Here is an 18,027-nt window from a genome sequence, read left to right on the forward strand (position 1 = left end):
TTCTTTCTTTCTCATTGTTTTGGATTTACTTTGCTCTTCTTTTCCTGGTTTCTTAAGTTGGAAGTTCAGATTATTGAGACCTTTCTTTTCTAATAAAAGTACTTAAAAACTGTAAATTTTCCTCTAAATATTGCTTTAGCTGTGTTCCATATACTTTAATATTCTTCATTTTCAGTTTTGTTCTGTTCAGTGTATTAATTTCCCTTCAGACTTCCTCTTTGACCCATAGATTATTTAGAAGTGGTTTATTTACTGTCCAAATGTTCAGGACATTTTTCTGTTATCTTTCTGATTGATTTCTAGTCTAATTTCATTATGATCAGAGAACATAACTTGTATAATTGCAATTATTTTACATGTGTTAAAATTATGACCCAGAATACAGACTACAGGCTGGTATATCTTGGTTATTGTTCCATATGCACTCGGAAAGAATGTGTATTCTACTGTTACTGGGTAGAGCGTTCTATAAATGTCCATTAGATCCAGTTGGTTGTTGATATTTTTCAGTTGTATATCCTTAGTAGTTTTCTGTCACCTGGTTCTATTGATTACTAAAAGAGAAGTGTTCAAGTCTCCAAATATAAATGTGGATTTGTCTAATTCTCCTTTGATGATTTTTGCTTCACGGATTTTGAAACTCTGTTGTTAGGCATTATACATTTAGGATTGATGTGTTGTTTTTGTGAATTGACCCTTTACTATGGAATATTCTTTTTTACCCCTGGGAATTTTCTTTGAATTTAAATCTACTTTATTTTATGTTAACTTTATTAGTGTGTTTGCATGGTATATCTTTTTACTTTTAACCTACCTGTAGCCATTATTTGAAATTTCTTATAGACAGCACTTTCTTGGATTATTTTTTATCCACTGTAACAATCTCTTTTCATTTGTGTGGTTAGACCATTTGCATTTAATGTAACTGTTCATATGTTTGAATTTAAGTCTAACATTTTATCATTTGTTTTCTGTTTGTTCCCTCTGGTTTTTGTTTCTCTTTCCTTTCTTTCTTTCCTTCTTTGGGGCTATTTTAACTTTCATTAGTATTTTGTTTTAATTTACTTGTTTTCTACTATATCTCTTTGTAGTTTTTCTAATCATTATTCTATGGATTATAGTACTTATATACCTTCACAGCCTAAATAGAATCTATATTTTACAATTTTAAGTGAGATATTGAAACCTTATGACTATATAGATCCTTTTAATTTTTCATAATATTATAACATCTTATGTATTCCATCTACATACACATTGAAAATCTCATCTGACAATGTTATAATTTTTGCTTACAGCCATCAAACATATTTTGAAAAACTCAGGAGAAGAATAGCTTGTGGGATTTATCCATATATTTACTTTTCCTGCATTCATAATGTTCCAAAACGTCTCTCTAGTATTAATTCTCTTCTTTCTAAAGAATTTCTCTTAGCCATTCTAAAAATCTAGTCTACTGGCAATTAATTATCTTAGTTTTTCTTTTCTTATCTGAAAATGTCTTTAACTTCATTGCTGAAAGTATTTTTAAAAATTGTATATAGAATTCTGAGTTGATAGGGTTTTTGTTTTTTGTTTTTAGTTTTCTTTCAGGACTTTGAAATTACTGTTTTACTTCCTTCTTTCCTCAGTAGTTTTTGATGAGAATTCCATAGTCATTCAATTGACTGTGCCCCTATACATAATGCATTGTTTTTCTCTGTTTTTCAAGACTTTTTTCCTTGTCTTTAGCTTTCAGCAATTTGAGTATGGTGTATCTGGGGGTATCCTGGTTGCAGTTTGATGGGCTTCTTGAATCTGTAGTTGTATATCTTTTGCCAAATTTTGAGAAATTTTTAGCTATTATTTCTTTGAATTTTTTTTCTACATTCAGTTTTTTCTCTCCTTCTGAAACTCCAATAACGTAAATGAATCTTTTGACTTTGTCTCACGTGGCCCCAAGATTCTTTCTGGTTTTTAGCTTTTTTCTTTTAAATACCTTTTCTCTCTGTTGTTCTGATTAGATAATTTTTCTTGTTTTATCGATGCTTTTCTCTGGCATCTCCATTCTGCTATTGATCTTATGGAGTGCAGTTTTTTATTTTGGTTATTGTATTTTTCAGTACTAAATTTTCCATTTGATTCTTGGTAGCTTCTATTTCTTTATGGAGATTTGTGTCTTTATTTGTTTCAAGAGCATTTTCCCTTCTTGCGTCATTTTTGTAGTAGATCCTTTAAAGGTTTCATCAGATGATTTTAACTTCTGTGTCATCTCAGACTTGGCATGTGTTGATTATCTTTTCCAAGTGAGTTGTGCTTTTCCTGATAATTTGCATGTTTAGTAATTTTGAATTGTTTCCCAGGTATTTTGAATATTATGAGACTCTGATTCTTATATAAATCCTGTGGATAATGTTGATATTTTTTGTTTTAGGAGAAGGTGGTCAGCCTGGTTGTATTTAGTACATAAGTTCTGATCTATCTTCTGTGGGTTATGATTTTGATGTTTGTTCCATTTTCAAAGCCTTTTCAGATCAGTCCTTTTATTCATCACTCAGAGCCACTATGAGACCTAGCAGTGCCTAAATCTTACTCTTAAAGTCTTTGGTTTAGGCTCAGATCCACATGTGTACAGATGGGTAAATGGACAGCTCACATGGACAGGTGAATCCAGGAATTTATGAACAATTTCTGGGCTTGCTTTCACAAATTCCTCTTTCTCCACAATCTCCCTGGTACTTTTGAGTTCTCAGGGCTCACTTTTCAGTCTCCTGGACAGAAAGCTGTGACTCTGTTCGCCCCTCTATAGTACACACTTCCTGTGGCTGAAACTTGATCTGCAGCCAGGTGGCAGAAACACAGAGAAAGGAAAAAAGCAAGGCAGTGGGGACTCCCACCTCTTGGGAGGACCATACCTCATCCCATCAGGAAGGGACCATCTCTTCCTCAGAAGCTTAGGCTCTTGTGGCCCCCATTACCAGACCATACCACTAAAGGATGGTTTAGGGAGGGGATGAGGCACAGGAGTTCAGAGATAATACCAAAAAGGGGTGATTCCCTCACTCTCTCTGAGCATAGGTGCCTTGGTCCATATTCCGCTGCTATAACAGGATACCCCAAACTGGGGGTCAGACCAAAAAGAGACGTTTATTTGGCTCCCGGTTGGGGCTGAGAAGTCCAAGCGCATAATGCTGGTGGCTGGCGAGGGTCATCCCATGGCAGAAGGCATCACGTTGTGAGCAAGTATGCAGGACAGAGAGAAAAGGGAGGCCAGAGTCCCTTGATAACTAACCCACTCCCCCAATAACAGCATCAATCCATTCGTGACAGCAGAGCCCTCACGGCCTAATCGCCTGATAATATTGTTACACTGGAATTAAGAGAACTTTTTGGAGACACACTCAAAGCGCAGCAGGAGGAGACGTGCTTACCTCCTGGAGGTGGAGTAGAGCCCCTGGCATGCCGTCTGTGCCAGGGCCACCTTCAGGGCTCAGGCTGTGGTACGTCCAGGCCAGGGACGAGGAGGGGAAATGACGTGCACATTTATTTTTCTGGCAGTATTTCCGAGTCCTGGCACCTTCCCCGGTCTGCCTGATACTGCCAACTCCCCTCAGCCCTTGCCTAGCTGCTCTGCGCCCTCTGCCCGGCTTTTTGTAAAGGTGTCCAGTGGGAGAAACCAAAGACAGTGTGCCTGCTCCATTTTACCTGCAATGGAGCCCCTGTTTCCCTCCAGCTCCGTGTTTCAGGTTCATTCCTCAAAAAAGTTTATTCTGGCTACTGTTGATGGCCAGGCAACATGAGGTCAAATAGCTGTAACGCGTGCCGTGGACGCCAGCTCCTGGGGAGCCCCTTCCAGGCACTTGCTGCCCTGGCAGGGCACGTGGCGGGAGCTGGGCAGTGCTCTCTGTTGCCAGGGATTCTGCAGGCTGAGTCCATGGCCAGGCACAGCTGCTGAGACGCTGCCAGGCAGTCAGGGCCCTGCAGGCTGCACTTGGGCCAGAGCGTGCCCCCCTAGCCACAGCCTGGCCAAGGAAGGGCCCCAAGGCCTGGGCTGCTGCAGGCAGGCCCCACCTCGGGAAACCACACCCCTCGACAAAGATGACCCCCCAGGGGGCTGTGGTGGTGGAAGGAAAGAGACTCTTCTCCAAGAACTCACAAGTGCAGGGCTCTGCGGCACAGGGGAGGAGGCTCCCGGTCCTTGAATCTAAGTGCTGATCTCTGAGAGAGCCGGCTTCCAGGCCAGCCCTGCCTTCGGCCAGCTGTGCTCCGGGCCTGGACATGAGCAGTGAGGCACAGACTTGTTTGTCAAGGTGGCTCTTAAGACGATATTTATCATGGAGGGGAGACAGAGGCCCAGGAGAAGGAAGGAACTCGTCCCAGCTCAGCCAGGCTGGTCCCTTCTGTGTCCTCCTGCCGGGCTCCTGGTGTGCGGCATCTTCCGCACCAGCTGGGCTTGCTTGACTTGGTCCAAGTGTGTGAGTCGGCCCTGCTCAGAGCCCTGATCTCCACTCCCGTAATGTGGCATGAAAAGAACTTGCATAAAAACCGGTGTCGGTGACACAAAACTTCTCCTGAGGCCAACATCAAAAAATGGCATCCGGCCTCCAGTTGAAGATGTACAATCCAGGCAGAGAGAGAATTTGGAAAACAGTCCTCTGCCGGCTAGATTTGTTACAGTGGATGTATTTAAGCAGCCACCCAAAGTGAAATCTGCCACGTCCCGTGTCTGTAAGATGAGGAAACTGTACAAAGCAGGTCAGCCTCCCGCCGAGTGTCCCTTCACCCCGGGCACGTAAACACAGCGCGACATACACGGGACCCCAGAACAGGCAGGAAGAAGGATGAGTTTGGAGAGAAGACAAGAAGAGGAGAGAAGCAAAGGAAAGGAACATCCAGAATGTGGCATTTGGAGGCTGCTTCACAGAGCGCCGGGGTCTCGGGCTTGCCCTGCGGAGAGGACCGGGATGAGAGAGAAGGATGATATTTTAATGGCAGTCCCTTTGGGCCACGCGAAATTATCGGGCCAGCCGCTGAGGACTGACATAGTCTCCTCGACCTCAAGAAATTATATTTTCCCCATCAACATGTGTTAATTTTTATGAGAAGATTTCATTCCATTTTAGAAAGATACTTAAAGTGTTGACCCCTCCCCAAAAAGGGGGCAGCTCAGCCATCCGATTTTGTGCAGGTTAGGATTAAAGGCACTGTCTTTGAGAGCTGCTTAAACTAATTAATGCATTTGCTCCCTACAGGGTGAAATTGAGTTTTCAGATACATATGTAAGACGACGTACTTGATTGCTAAATATTGCATTCTTTGAGCTGTGCTTCCTGATACATGGCCTGGTATGTACCAGTTAAGAGCTGGTTTCCCATGAAAAACCGACAGCGAAGCTGAACGTGTTTGATAAACTCTGTGCTCATATGCGGACGTGTAAGTGTTTTATTACACGACACTTTTACAGTTGAGGAGAAAGGTGCTCCGTAATTTGGCAGTCATCTGTCAGAGCGGCACTCGAGGCTGGCGCTCAGACACGGCGTTGGCACCGTGCCATTGTTTCTCAGAACCGCTCCGTGCTCCAGTAGAGTTTGCACACGCCTCCCTCTATTTTTTTCTTACAGGTTTAGTAAAGTTCCAGGCTGTTCTCCCAGAAACCCTGGGCAGCATCTTCTCCCCAGGTCAAAGCACAGAAACAAAGCCACCAACTCTGTGTGCTCTCCGAGGAAGGCGGGAGACTGGCCTGTTCCCCGCAGCACCGCCGGGCTGCTTTTACTGTTTCTTTTCCAAGACTGCTGCCCCTGAAATCTCTCCTCCTCCACCAGGCTACCTCGCTTTTCTTCCCTTTTTCGAAGTCAGGCACAACAACAACAACAATAACGATTAACAGTTTGATTTCAAAAGGCTTTCTGAAGAAATGACAGTAAACAGAGTGTGTTTGCACAAGGAAACCCCCCCAGCAATCAGCCGGTAACACAACCGCATGTGCTAATGAACCCAAAGCTGTTAATGTGGTTTCTTCAGTTAAATTGATTCATGAATTTTGAAGAGAACATTATCTAATGAATTTTCTTTGAATAGAAAGCAATTAAAAGGACAAATCAGTCTGATTAACCCCAAAGTCACCCTCCTGCCACAAATGGTGTACAGTTTGAAATTATATCATAAAAAACTAGAGCACATTTGCTATCTTCCTGCCCTCTACTAATCCATGTAAATTAATGAACAACAAAGTTAATTTCTTTGATGACCCTTTTCTAGTATCACCTGGATTATGCTGATGTTTAATTTGCTTAATGTTATAATAAAGGCTAAACAGATTTTTTTCCCAGTGAAGTGATTATCGTTCCCTTCAGTTAAGAAGTGATTTTTATTATTTAACACACATGTAAGGGTGTGTTTCCTTTAAGAACCAAATCGCACTTTGCCAGCTTGGCACCAAGTGTAATTAGCGCTGTCGTGGACACACTCGGAACATGGTTCCTGCCTGCGGAGCCCTTCCCTGTGTGCGGCCATTCGGAGGCTCCTGCCCCCGGAGGGCTCCGGCCCTGTGCTGGAGGACGTGGCTCCGTCTCCAGTGCTCCTGAGCCTCGTGTCCCCCTTGCAAAGACAATAGGTATCGATTCAGAGCAGCCTCCTTCGCGTGCCTGGGCTTCTCTCCCACAAACTCCACGCTGAGGAAACAGTTTTCAAACCTAGAGGCAGAGAACGTTCTCGTGCGTTGACCTATTCATTCCTGCAGCAGGACGCAGTGCAAATGCGATTTGATGTGGTTAGTCAATTAAAATGGGAATAAAGTTATTTTATTTTTGCAGCCCTATTCATTAAAGATGCCTGCAGCCAAGGTCACTGGCAGCCCCTGCGTGCCACGGGGCTTGGCATTCCGAGCAGTAGCTGGGGGGATCCTCAGCGCTGCGGGGTGTGGACAGCTAGCGTGATCTCGCCGCCTGGCCCACGGCTGCTCTTTCCTCCTTTGTCCCAGCTGAAGTTGGAAAATAACCAGCCAGACAAAAGGTTTCCAAGTAGGTAGGCAGGCAGGGACTCCGTGCTCGTTACCTGAGCCGTGCGCGGACTTACCGTGCCCAGATACGGGAAGAGCGTCGCACACAGTCCTGCGTGGAACGTGGGAGGAGGGGACTTGGGGATGTCTCCCACGGGGCCAGCCTGCTTGCACCCTGCCTCGCACGCCTTTCTCCTTGCCTGGCGACATGGTGACAGGGCACTGTGGGCGCCGGGTTTTAATTGAGTGTAACACCTCCATTTGTGTGGACGCATTTTCTGTGTCGGGACTGGCAGCTGTTTGTATCAGAGCTGTTGGAGCCATGGTCCAAATAACGCATTCTGCATTCTTCCTTTCAGATTCGTTCACCAGACAGGTGTTATGGAAGCTGCTGAAGGTTGTGAAATTCGGAGAAACGGTTTCTTACCAGCAATTAGCAGCCCTGGCGGGCAACCCCAAAGCAGCCCGGGCCGTGGGAGGAGCAATGAGAAGCAACCCTGTGAGTCCTCGCGGCCGGTGGGGGCCGCGCCGCACCGGGGGGCTGGGTGCCATTGTCCGAATCGTGTTTCCCAGGCAGCCTGGGCAGCTGGGCGGGGACAAGGGGAAACGCCTGTGCCGGCACCTACCCAGCACCACACACCACCGACGAAGCCTCTGGGTTCGAGTCACGACACGAGCCCCTTGTTGTCACAGTGAACGCCAGAGGGGAAGCCTGGAGAAGAGGCCGGCGGGCGGGCGGGCGGCCCCCATGCATTCACTCACTCACTCACTGGGCAGCCCGCTGTGTGGCCAAGGCTCTCCGCAGTGCCCGGAGCGCAGCAGCAAACAAGACCACAGCAAGGCCTGCCCACGCAGAGCCTGTGCTCTAGGACCACGAAAGGTGCAAATCCAGCCCACTTCCCCGGGGCTGCGCTCGGTCACCAAGGCCTGGGCTGCCCTGGGTCTGGAGGGTTAAAGCGCAACACACGAGCACACGAGGTGTGGGTCTTTGCGGCCTGGGACGATGTACCGCCTCGGGCCGCACCTCAGCGGGGCGGTGCCCTCCCCCAGGGCCCTTCTGTGTCCGCGTCCTCCCCTCCCGTGTGTCTGTATTCAGGTTTTACCAAGCTGGGGGCTCCTAGACCTCATGAAGCCCCGGGCTTTGCTCCCCAAGGACAGGGCTGGGCCTCAGCGTGGGGTTGGCTGCACAGCTGCGGTGCCTGGAGCTGGGGGAGTCATGTATGGCACGTGTCGTGGGCCTGGCCAGGGCCACGCGTGCCTGTGGACCCTGCAAGTGGGCAGGAAGGACACCCAGTGCGCAGGTCCCTCTGGGAGAGTCTGTACCACCTCAGGACTGCCCTGGGACAGTCCGGGTCTCATTACCTGCGCAGGGCCTGGTGAGGGTGTGCTGTCTCCCTAAAGCTGTACGAAAGCCGTCTTATCAGGGAGAGCAAATGTGATCATCCTATCACAGGTGGGAAATTACTGTCAGACCCCACTTTCAAAAAATTGCTATGGTTTTGTGTGTGTTTCTGGAACTGTTTTCGTCCCCGCTCGCGAGGGAGAAGCAGGCGTTTCTGCCACAGCCTGCGCTCCCGCTCGGGCAGCAGCCGCAGGGCAGCCCCTCCGTTCCTAGGAGATGGCCGTCAGGTAGCCTTTTGCACAGAACCACATTGTTGTTCTTTAAAAGCAGCTGCCGTAGGTCTGCAGTGGATCGGATTGTCGTAGCGTACACCCTAGTCTGGGGAGGTTTTCCACCACGTTAAAATATCCCGACTTGTCAGGAGTGAGATGACAGGACGCCCGCCACGCCCGCCTCTCCGGCCCCTGCACGCCCTCAGTTTCAGCGCAATGGCGGGTGGGCGCGGTTGGCATGTCCTTTTGCACCTGCTGCGTGTTGATTGCAGAGTGCTCGGCTACGTCACTGAGAAACACCCCTCCACACGCTGCGGCTCTTGTTTTTACGGTGCTTGTGGGACGTTCTGATCAAATTTCTGAAGATGGTTTTTGACATTTCCCAGTGAAGCTTAATCCCTTTGGAAGGCCACCGTCTCCGTCTTCTCCCAGGTTGTGACTCAGTGCTGAGGAGTTCAGCTTTGCTGTAGATAAAAAGGCAGCTGCTGGGCCATGGCCCCGTTTAACATCCTGTGAGATCGTGGGATGCTGACGGTTTTTTGCTTCCTCCTCCCGCGTCACTGCAATGACTGTGTCAGGCAGAGTTTCTTCTCTCGTGCCCACTGGGTAGAGTGAGTCGTTCTCCTCCCCCACTGAGGTTTGGTTCGATGCCCTCCGAGAGCACACTTGGAGACGAGGATGGAGGTGCCCCGTCAGCGGGCGCCCACTCCGCCGGCTTCCTCAGTGTGCGCAGCTCCCATCTTTTGCCGTGAAAACAAGCTCCACTAACTGACGCGTACAAATTAGTAACACACGCCCCCCACCTGCCCTTGGTGACGCGAGCAGTTACTCACTCTCTGCAGTGGAGATGCCATCGCCGGCTAGCAACCCTGCTTGTGGCAATATTCGGAAACATTTATTGTTCCGCAAACCAGGCTGGCGCTCTTCTCCCGCTATTAATCTCTATGAGTGTCTCTGTTCCAATATGGCCTCAGCCACTGAAATTTATAACATAGGATCTCGTAGGGTTTAAAACCCTAATGTCCATAAAATCCACGTATCGCCACCCCAGTCATGAGCCGCAGCCCAGACTGGAGGTGCCCACGGCATTGGACAGGAAGGCACCATACAGGCACCACGTCTTGCGTCCCTTCTGTGCCGAGGGCAGCCGGGTAGTGGTGAGTCCTCCCGTGGCCTTTTTACAGGCTTCAATTCATGCAGTGACCTTGAACTTGAGGAGGAGGTTGCAGCAGTGCCAGCAGCTGCAGTACCCGGGAGATGCCTCCAACTATAGCACAGCCATGCCAGAGATACTCCTGCAAGAAAACTTCTTCACCTGCGTGGTTTACTATGGTTTAGGTTGACAGGTTCCTGTCAAGTTCCCATTAAAAACTTCACTCGATGGGTTTGGGGGATCAAAAGGTGACCCAGGCACTTGAGGGAGGAAGGGGCCCTGGTCAGTGACAGGCCATGACTGCCATCGATGTCCTCAGTGTGTGTTTCCTGTTGGTGCTGACAGCAGCAGCTCAGCCGGAGGACTATGCACATCCACTCTAGCCCAGACGGTGCGCCGTTGAGACGTGCTCATTGAACACATCTCTTATGTTCAGGCTGAATAGAGCGATTGTGCATTTAAGAGAGGAGAGTGAAAAATGGATTTGGAATGTTAGAAAACACCATAAAGCTCATTGTGCATTAATTCCTTAGGTGGTTCGCAATAAACGTGAACGCACGCTGGTTCGTATTACAGCGTTTGCTGTTGCGTGAGTTTCTCTTCCCCAACCAGGGTAGGGGATGCTTTTTGCTGTGTGGAAGTTTCCTCCATCCAAGGAGCTTGATTTTTCCAAAGTTTTCCAGGGAGGACTCGCTAGCCCATGTTCTAGAAGGCTGTCTGCCCCTCCACCCGGCATGAGAGGATGGTCAGTTTCCCCATACACAGAATTGAAATCTCACAGCCCTCCCCCCACGAAACACCCTTCCTCTTCATCCTCAGACAGAATTTGCTAAATGCAGTTCAAAGGCAATCAATACATTGCACAGAGCGTCTCCCCACCTTTTTCTAAACAAACGCATTCCTGAGGAGTGAGTTTATTCACACATGGCCGTGAGCGCTAATGACCCCCGAGTCTTGTTCTGCCAGTCACCCAGATGGCTGTTGATAAAGATTTAGCATCATGTTCTAAGTGTCAGGGTTGTCAGTGGAGCTGAACCATTTGACCAGAAGAAAAAAACGCACAGGGAGCTATTGATTACAGCTTCTCGGTGTCACTTGTTCACCAGGATTTAGGTATTGATGAGGCTGCGAGTGAAAACAAGCCCTTTCCCTTGTGGGCTGCTGCCCCGAAGAACAAAGGCGAAGTTGGAAAAAATATTCAGCGGGTACCAGCATCAGAGGGATTCCATTATTGATTGAAAGGCCCCTTCATGTTATTTTTGTTGGAGACAAATCTATGGGTTTGGAAGTTTTATAGCATTTGAGAAAGGGGCTGCGTAAGTGATGGATTCGGGTATTGGAAGAATTAGATTTCACAGCGTGAAGATTTCAATGCAGCTGTGATATTATGAGCTTCTTGGTTATTGATAAAAATTACATTTTATGCAGCACAGGCTTTAAAGGAGAGGGCACGGAGGGTACCAAGCCTTTGAAAATGTCCTTAGGGCCCCAGTAAATTTTAGCAGGTCTTATTATTCTAATAGTGTGAAACCCGCCGCCTAAATTAACGCGAGCGGAAGCGGCGTTCCTTGTTCCTAATGGTGGAAATGGCACCTATTTGGTAGGCGACCTGCTGCCCACCACGGCTCGCGTGAGACTGGTCCTGGCTGTCAGGGTCACTGTCGTCCTGTGCCACCTGTCCTAGCCTCTGCATTCCTATTGAGAAAGAGGGAGAAGAGACGTTTATTTTATTCATTTTTATAATTTCATAGCTCGTTGAGAGGGAGGAAAAAAAGAATCAAAGCTCAGTTGTGAAATGTGCTGTTAGGTAGGAAACTGAATTGGTGGCTAAGTGCTCGTAGAACTAGGTTGCATCAAATACTTACCTCTTTATCAGTCAGAAACATGAATTGCATATTATCTGTTGTCCTTGCTACAATCATTAATGTGACTATTTGATGAAAATCGTCAGTGAGGGTAAATATCCCGTTCCTGAAATTTTTTGCTGCTCCTTCCCAGAAGGTTGGGATTCTCTGCAGTCGGCAGGACCTGGCAGTTACTTCTCTTCGCTCTGTTAAACGCGATGCCGGAAGTCAGCTCTGCGTCACCCTTGCTGTCCCGAGGCAGTCGTCAGAACCCTCTCAGACTGCGTCACTGTGCACGATACCATGGTGACGCAAACGCCTAGGCAGACCAGGAACAGCTCTGTGACGTGAGGGAAGCCAGAGCCTCGCAGCCACGTCACCTGCCAGCAGCAGGGCCCCAGGTCCAGGAGAGGCAGCGCCTGGAGCCATCAGGGGAACAGTGGTTGGAACCCCACCTTCGCTTCTTCACAGCCTTGGAAACTTGGGCGAGAAATCCCATGGGACGTGAGGTTGACGTACCTGGTGGGGAGTGTTGGGGGTGATGGGATGTAACCGTGCAGCATTGGGCACGGGGTCCACCTGCTCCCAGGGCTTTAATCACCCTGTCCAAGGCGGGGCTGGTATTACCCTGTCCCCGGGGACGCAGGGTAGCCAGGCCCCACAGAGGGCACACCTGGCAGGTGAAGTCTGTGGCGGGCGAGTGCACGGTGGTGACAACAGGGCTGCCTTTAGGAGTTGCCACTCCAGGAAGCAGAGGGGCCTGATGCACAGAGCTTGAAGATGCAGGTGCGAGAGCCTGGCTGCTTCCTCTAGAACCTCACCTGACTGGCGGTTGCTTCTGCCAGTTCACTTGCTTTGGAGGGTAGAGCTGGGGAACAGGTGGGCTGGAGATCTTTCGTCCGTTGAGCTGTGGGGCAATACCTGGTGGTAGCCTGGGGACTCCTCACCCCTGGGATCCTGCAGGAACGGCTGCTTTCTCACTGTGGCCCAACATGTGGACCCGGGCAGCCATGTGAGTGCCAAGATGGGCCTGGGTCTGCGGGATCTGCGTCCGGGGCGTCTGGGCTGCGGGGACAAGTGGGACGGCTCTTGAGAGCTGCAGGATGGACGGGGGTTGTCAATGAGTGGTTCCTGGACACCTCCTTGGCTGTCCCAATGTTGTGGCAGCTGAGAACCTTCTGGAGCGAGCCCAGTGCCCTCCCCCTTCTCCAGCCAGCACCAGTTCCTGTCATCATGCGTGTTGGCAGTCTACATTCTTCACGGAGTAGCCGCCGTGAAACTGCGCGATGATGAGCTGTGTCCCCCCGCGTCCCAGGCTCCCAGTGGCTGACCACCCACACCCTTCTCCCTGGTCACCATGAGCTCCTAGGAAGAAGGCTGGTGCCCTGGGGACTCTCAGGCCAGTTCTTTCGTAGGAAAAATGAGACTATGCCGAGATGTCACCACACACCCCTCTTGGGAAATGGTCCCAGTGTGGCTCTTCTCAGTAGCTGCTTGTTGGGATCCTTGGGCACATGTCCATGGAGCACCCAGAGTCCCCTGCAGTGGGCACACAGGACGTACCTTGAGTTTGGTGGCCCCCAGGTGTGTGGCCATCCCTGGCGTGCTCTGAAGTATTTCCCCTGGCTTCTCGGGGAGCGAGGTAGACAGAGGTGACTTCTGTACGGTCGTCCCTGTATTGTCCACCTATGCCCTGAGCCAGCTGAGAAATGGGTGGAGGGCGCCAAGATTTTAGCTTCATGAGGATAAAAGCAAGATTAGAGGGTGGTGGGGCACGGCTGGGCAGCTTCCTGGTGATTCCCGCTGGAGTTAGAGCTCAGGGCTCCCCGCCGGCACAGGAGTGACCGTGTCTCAGGCGTGGTCAGGGCGCCTCACACCCTGGGGCAGGCGAGTCACCCGCAGAAACCCAAAAGGTGCTGAGCTGGGTGTGCCCGTCCCTTCCTCCCATATCAATGGGCAGTGACTGGTCCCCCCGCCGTGGGGTGAGGGTGGGTGGGGCCAGCCGTGTCCCTCCACATGGAAACCAAAGGCAGGAGCAACAGCAAGTGCCCCCAGCCACCACATGAGGCTGTCAGAACCTCAGTCAGACGGTGGACCTGGGGCTCCTCCTGCCTCCCCTGCCCGGCAGCAGGACCAGGGCGGAAGGTTTCCCTGAGGACATCTGCTGAAGAAGGTGCCCGCCCCTCTGGAAGGAATGGGGCTTCCCTTCTCCTGGTGGCACTGGCTACAAAGACAGCATCAGACAGGACCGTGGGCCTGTGTGTGGCGGCAGGAACAATAAGCAGGTCGCTTGGTTGTGATGCTCCATCCCATTCAGCACCTGTAAGCGCTTGGCATCCGGTTGTAGACCTGCAGTGTATCGTGCCAGCCCCAGGCTGGGAAAATAACAGGTCGGGTGCTATAGGAGGCCCACGGAGGCTGTGACCAGAGCCCTATCCTCCGGGCTTTGGAGTTGAGTGAGCAGCACAGCCTCCTGTTTGGAACTCTCTGGAGCCACAGACAGTAAGTAGCAAAAGGCTTGGCTGTGTTCCAGTGAAACTGTATTTGCAAACACAGGGCGGGCTGCCCTGGGCCTAGGCGGTGGCCTGTGCAGTAGCCTCCTCGGAAGCTTCCCGTTGTCCGGGAAATGTTTGAGAATGTTACTACATACCACTGGGAACTTAAAATGGTTTTCTCCTCCCAAACCTTTGCCTAAGAGGGACTCATCCCAAGGAAGATGCCTGTTTCACCTCAGGGCGTGAGTCCCTCCGTTGGCCCGTGCCAAGACCCCCAGGGACTCGGGGCCTGGCCTGGGGAAGGGGTGTTGATGCCGAGACAAAACCGGCACTGGCCCCACCCCTGGTGCCACTAGCCCGCCCGGCATGAGCCCCCGCTTGGGGGCACTAGACCTGTCGTGGTCCAGCCTTGGCCTTGGCCGCAAAGGCCTCAGGGCCCAGAGCCCGCCTGGACTGATTGTAGCTGCCCCTGTTTTTCAGGTCCCCATCCTCGTCCCGTGCCATCGCGTGGTCTGCAGCAGCGGAGCCCTGGGCAGCTACTCCGGAGGCGTGGCCGTGAAGGAGTGGCTTCTGGCACACGAAGGCGACCAGACAGGGAAGCCGAACCGGGCAGGGAGCTCGGGCCCGGCCAGGGCTTGGCTCGGGGCAGCGGGGGACGGCGCCAGCCCCTAGCACACTGGCCGGAGTTGAGTGCAGAGGAAGTGAGCGTTGCAGTGGCGCGTACGTGTAGCGCTGCATGGGAAGGGGGGTGGGGCCGCGTGTTAAAAGAGGCGGGTGTGTCCTGGTGGGACTCTGTGTGTCTGTCCTCTCGTTTCTAGATTTTACAGCAGAATAAACCCAGAGGCCCAGCCATCGTGTGTGTCATTTGTCCCTTCTCTGACCCTGTTCTTTCATTTTTAACGTCTTTTGAAACAGGAACAAGAGAGTGGGGAAGACGGGTGGCGTCTGGTACACACTGACAACAGCTGGCTGCCGCAGACGTCCCCAGGACCAGCTCATGGCTGTCGCGGGCTGCACCTGTGTCTGTCCACACTGGGAAGGTCCCCACCCCAGTACGGTCCCACAGTGCCCTTGCTTCCTGGCTGTCCCCGCTGCCCAGGTGCACAGTGGTCACTGTCCCGCACTCAGGTCTTGCTGAAGGACAGAGAACAGGCCATGGAAGTGGATGCTTACTAGAGGTTTTGTGCCTTCGTTTTCCCAACTGCCAGAAAATCTAATGCAAGATGCATCCGTTGTGGTCTGTATGAACTGAATGGAAATTAACCATTCCTGGTGAAGATTTGGAAGATAAAGAGCTCTTTGGCGTGAGTTTGGTCGCACCAGCACCCTTCTGGGAGCTCAAGTCTTACCCAGGGTCACAGCCCCCTTGCCACTCCTTAGCATGGTGCCCTGGGCAGCAGGAGAGGAGGGGGACACAGGCCTCTCCTCCCAGAAGCCTTTGGGGTGACCAAGGGACCTCAGGACCCGCGGGCCTGTGAGGGCCCCCGCAGCTCAGCGTCGATCCTGAAAGTCGGAAGTCGCTCCCGACAGCCCCTGCTGCCGACGGCAGAAGGGAGGGTTTCCAGCGTCTGCCGTGCGCCACAGTCTGAGACTTCGTTATCGTGTTGTCGTTTCAGCTGCGTAATTAACTAGATCCAAAAAGCGGAAGGGAAACTTTCAGCTTTGCAAACGGATAAATAAAGTGGAGCTCTTGATAGATGGAGAAAACGAGCTGTGCCCAACCGTGCCGTGGAAAGCGTGTTTCATCCAGGGCTCCTCATGAGTGTAAACCGCAGCGGGGAAGCTCGCGTGGTTCGTGCAGGTCACCGAAACCCGGAGAAAGACACAGCCTCGTCACCTGTACGGTTGGACGTGCTGTACATTTCGTGTTACCTGCCACAGAAGCGCAGGTGCCTAACGAAAACCAGCTTCAGGCTTGTCTCAGTGACTTAGATTAAGCGTATCCTTTTCTTACATCGGCCAAATTCTGGATCTTTTTCCCTGGAATGTAAAGTGATACAAGTGTCCCTCCTCAATACCTTCGAAGCCAGGTGAGTCACACTCACAGTGGTTCCCATGGGGCTCTGGTGTTCAGGACAAAGCCTGGGCCGCCTCACTCCCGGCAAGCCGCTCGGTGCTGGGCGCACACCGAGCACACTGCCCTCCGGCCGCAGGGCTGTTTTCGGTCATTTCTGGTTTTCTCACTCTGGGGGCAGAGGGGACCATTGCTGTGTGTTTGGTGTCACCAGGAGGTGGGTGGGAAGAGCCGGGTGCACTCTGCCGCGGGCCGTGCCCTGCGTTCTTCCGGGCAGTGCTGCTCCCCAGCCGTCGGCGGTCGCCGGGTGACATCATGCTGTGGCTTTCTCCTCTGCCAGAACAGACCAGAAACTTGGGGTTCTCAAAGGCAGCAGCCTCGGGCCTTGCTGGGCTGTGTGGTGCGTGAGTGCTTTCCAACAGAGGGCACTAGCGCCGTGCACTGTGCTGTTTGGGAGACCCCCGCCCCTTCCTCTGCTTCAGCGTGAACTGGAAAGTGAGCCGCAGGGGAACTCGGACGGCTCCCGGTATGGCTCCGAGACCGTGCATGCCGCCTCTGTGCCGCACGTGGACCAGGCACGTGGGCTGCACACAAGCCGTCCCCCCTATTTGGGCCCATAAGGGACGACAGCCTCCCAACGTGATCTCCAAGTTCCCAAGTAGGGCCCGGCTCTGAGGGAGGGTCCTGGGCTCATAAAACTGCATCCAGCGAGGGCTGAGCCCCCCAGCACAGGTCAGTGGCCAGGGTACCCCCCCCATCAAAGCCAGCCGTGGCGACCCAGTGTCATGCAGCCTGGACCCCTGTTCGGGCCATGCCTTTGGTGCGGCACAAAACCACGCTCTGCCTCGTCTCCAAGGGTTTCCTCGGCCCTGTCGTAGCAGGCTTGATGGATGCCCCGAGGTTCTCTCTGACGGAGGCAACAGCAGGGCTCAAACCAGCACGGCCGTGTACCGCTCCAAGGACAAGCTCTGCAGAGCCGACATGAAAAGCCAGCGCGCAGGTCGCCTAGAGCCGCTCAGCTCGAAGTTGCAGCACAGCTTGTGAAAATAAAAAGGGAAAGAGAAGGCACAAAGAAATACAAAAATATTTTCCAAATAAAAAGAAATGTCGAAACAAGAAAGCTGTGTTCTTCGGCCTTGGCCCCAGGTCCACCCCACCTATCAGGTTTCTGTGTCCTGCACCACGGTGCTTCGAGGCTGACATGGAGACCCGCGGTGACGTGGCCGCCGGCTCCGTGCAGCAGCTCGTACCAGCCATGCTGGTCTACTGTTTCCAGAGGCTGAGATAACAAAAGACTCAGACAGATTTGTTTTTGCAGAACCATACTTAAAACGAAGTAGGTGCCGTTTGCCGTGTGGGAGACTGAATTTTAGGAGAGGTGGGTGTATTTTTCTCCCAATCTGTCTCCCATGTTAGGAGCAAAAGTGTCAGGTAAACCCACCCCCACTCAGCTCGTCCTGTGGCCACATGGCCTGATGAAACTTCATCAGGCCCAAAGAAGAGAAACAGCCATGGAAACGTGGGCATCACGGTGTTGGCAGTGCTGAGTCAGGGAGTCTGGAAGGGCTCTTACCTGGGGAATCGTAGACCTTGGTGGGATCATTAACTTACAGTTCCGGGTGCAGAGGTTCCAGGCAGTGGGTATTTCAGAGGAAGTGGGCAAGCTTTATATACAGCTGGGATCTTTAATTCATACACACATCCTGCCCAGCAGAAACCACTTACTGAACCGCTAGAATGGAAATCGTCTGTGTGACTTGTCTCTTCCCGGGCACACCTCTTCTCCTGTGGCTCCCGCTCCCTAGGAGCTGTGTGGTGACCCAGAGCCCTCTGTGTGGGGGCGAGTGTGTCCCGTGTAGATACATTGGTGTGGAGACCGTTGACTTCGCTTCTTAAATCGTTTGTGAGCAACAGTGTCAGTCCCAGAACCT

The 18,027-nt window shown here is 51.5% G+C and overlaps 1 protein-coding gene across 1 annotated transcript in view; it reads left to right on the plus strand.

Annotated features, from left to right (window-relative positions):
• Window positions 1-14,934, plus strand: part of MGMT (O-6-methylguanine-DNA methyltransferase) — a 55,068-nt gene extending 40,134 nt beyond the window's left edge. Inside the window, exons 5-6 of the mRNA XM_012661473.1 lie at window positions 7,336-7,475; window positions 14,563-14,934. Coding sequence (XP_012516927.1) covers window positions 7,336-7,475; window positions 14,563-14,754 — 332 coding nt within the window. The 3' untranslated portion in view covers window positions 14,755-14,934. The remainder of the gene's footprint in view (window positions 1-7,335; window positions 7,476-14,562) is intronic.
• Window positions 14,935-18,027: the final 3,093 nt, after the last annotated feature.

Source organism: Propithecus coquereli, unplaced genomic scaffold (assembly GCF_000956105.1).
Source record: "Propithecus coquereli isolate 6110/MARCELLA unplaced genomic scaffold, Pcoq_1.0 Scaffold710, whole genome shotgun sequence".
Classification (NCBI taxonomy): Eukaryota; Metazoa; Chordata; class Mammalia; order Primates; family Indriidae; genus Propithecus; species Propithecus coquereli.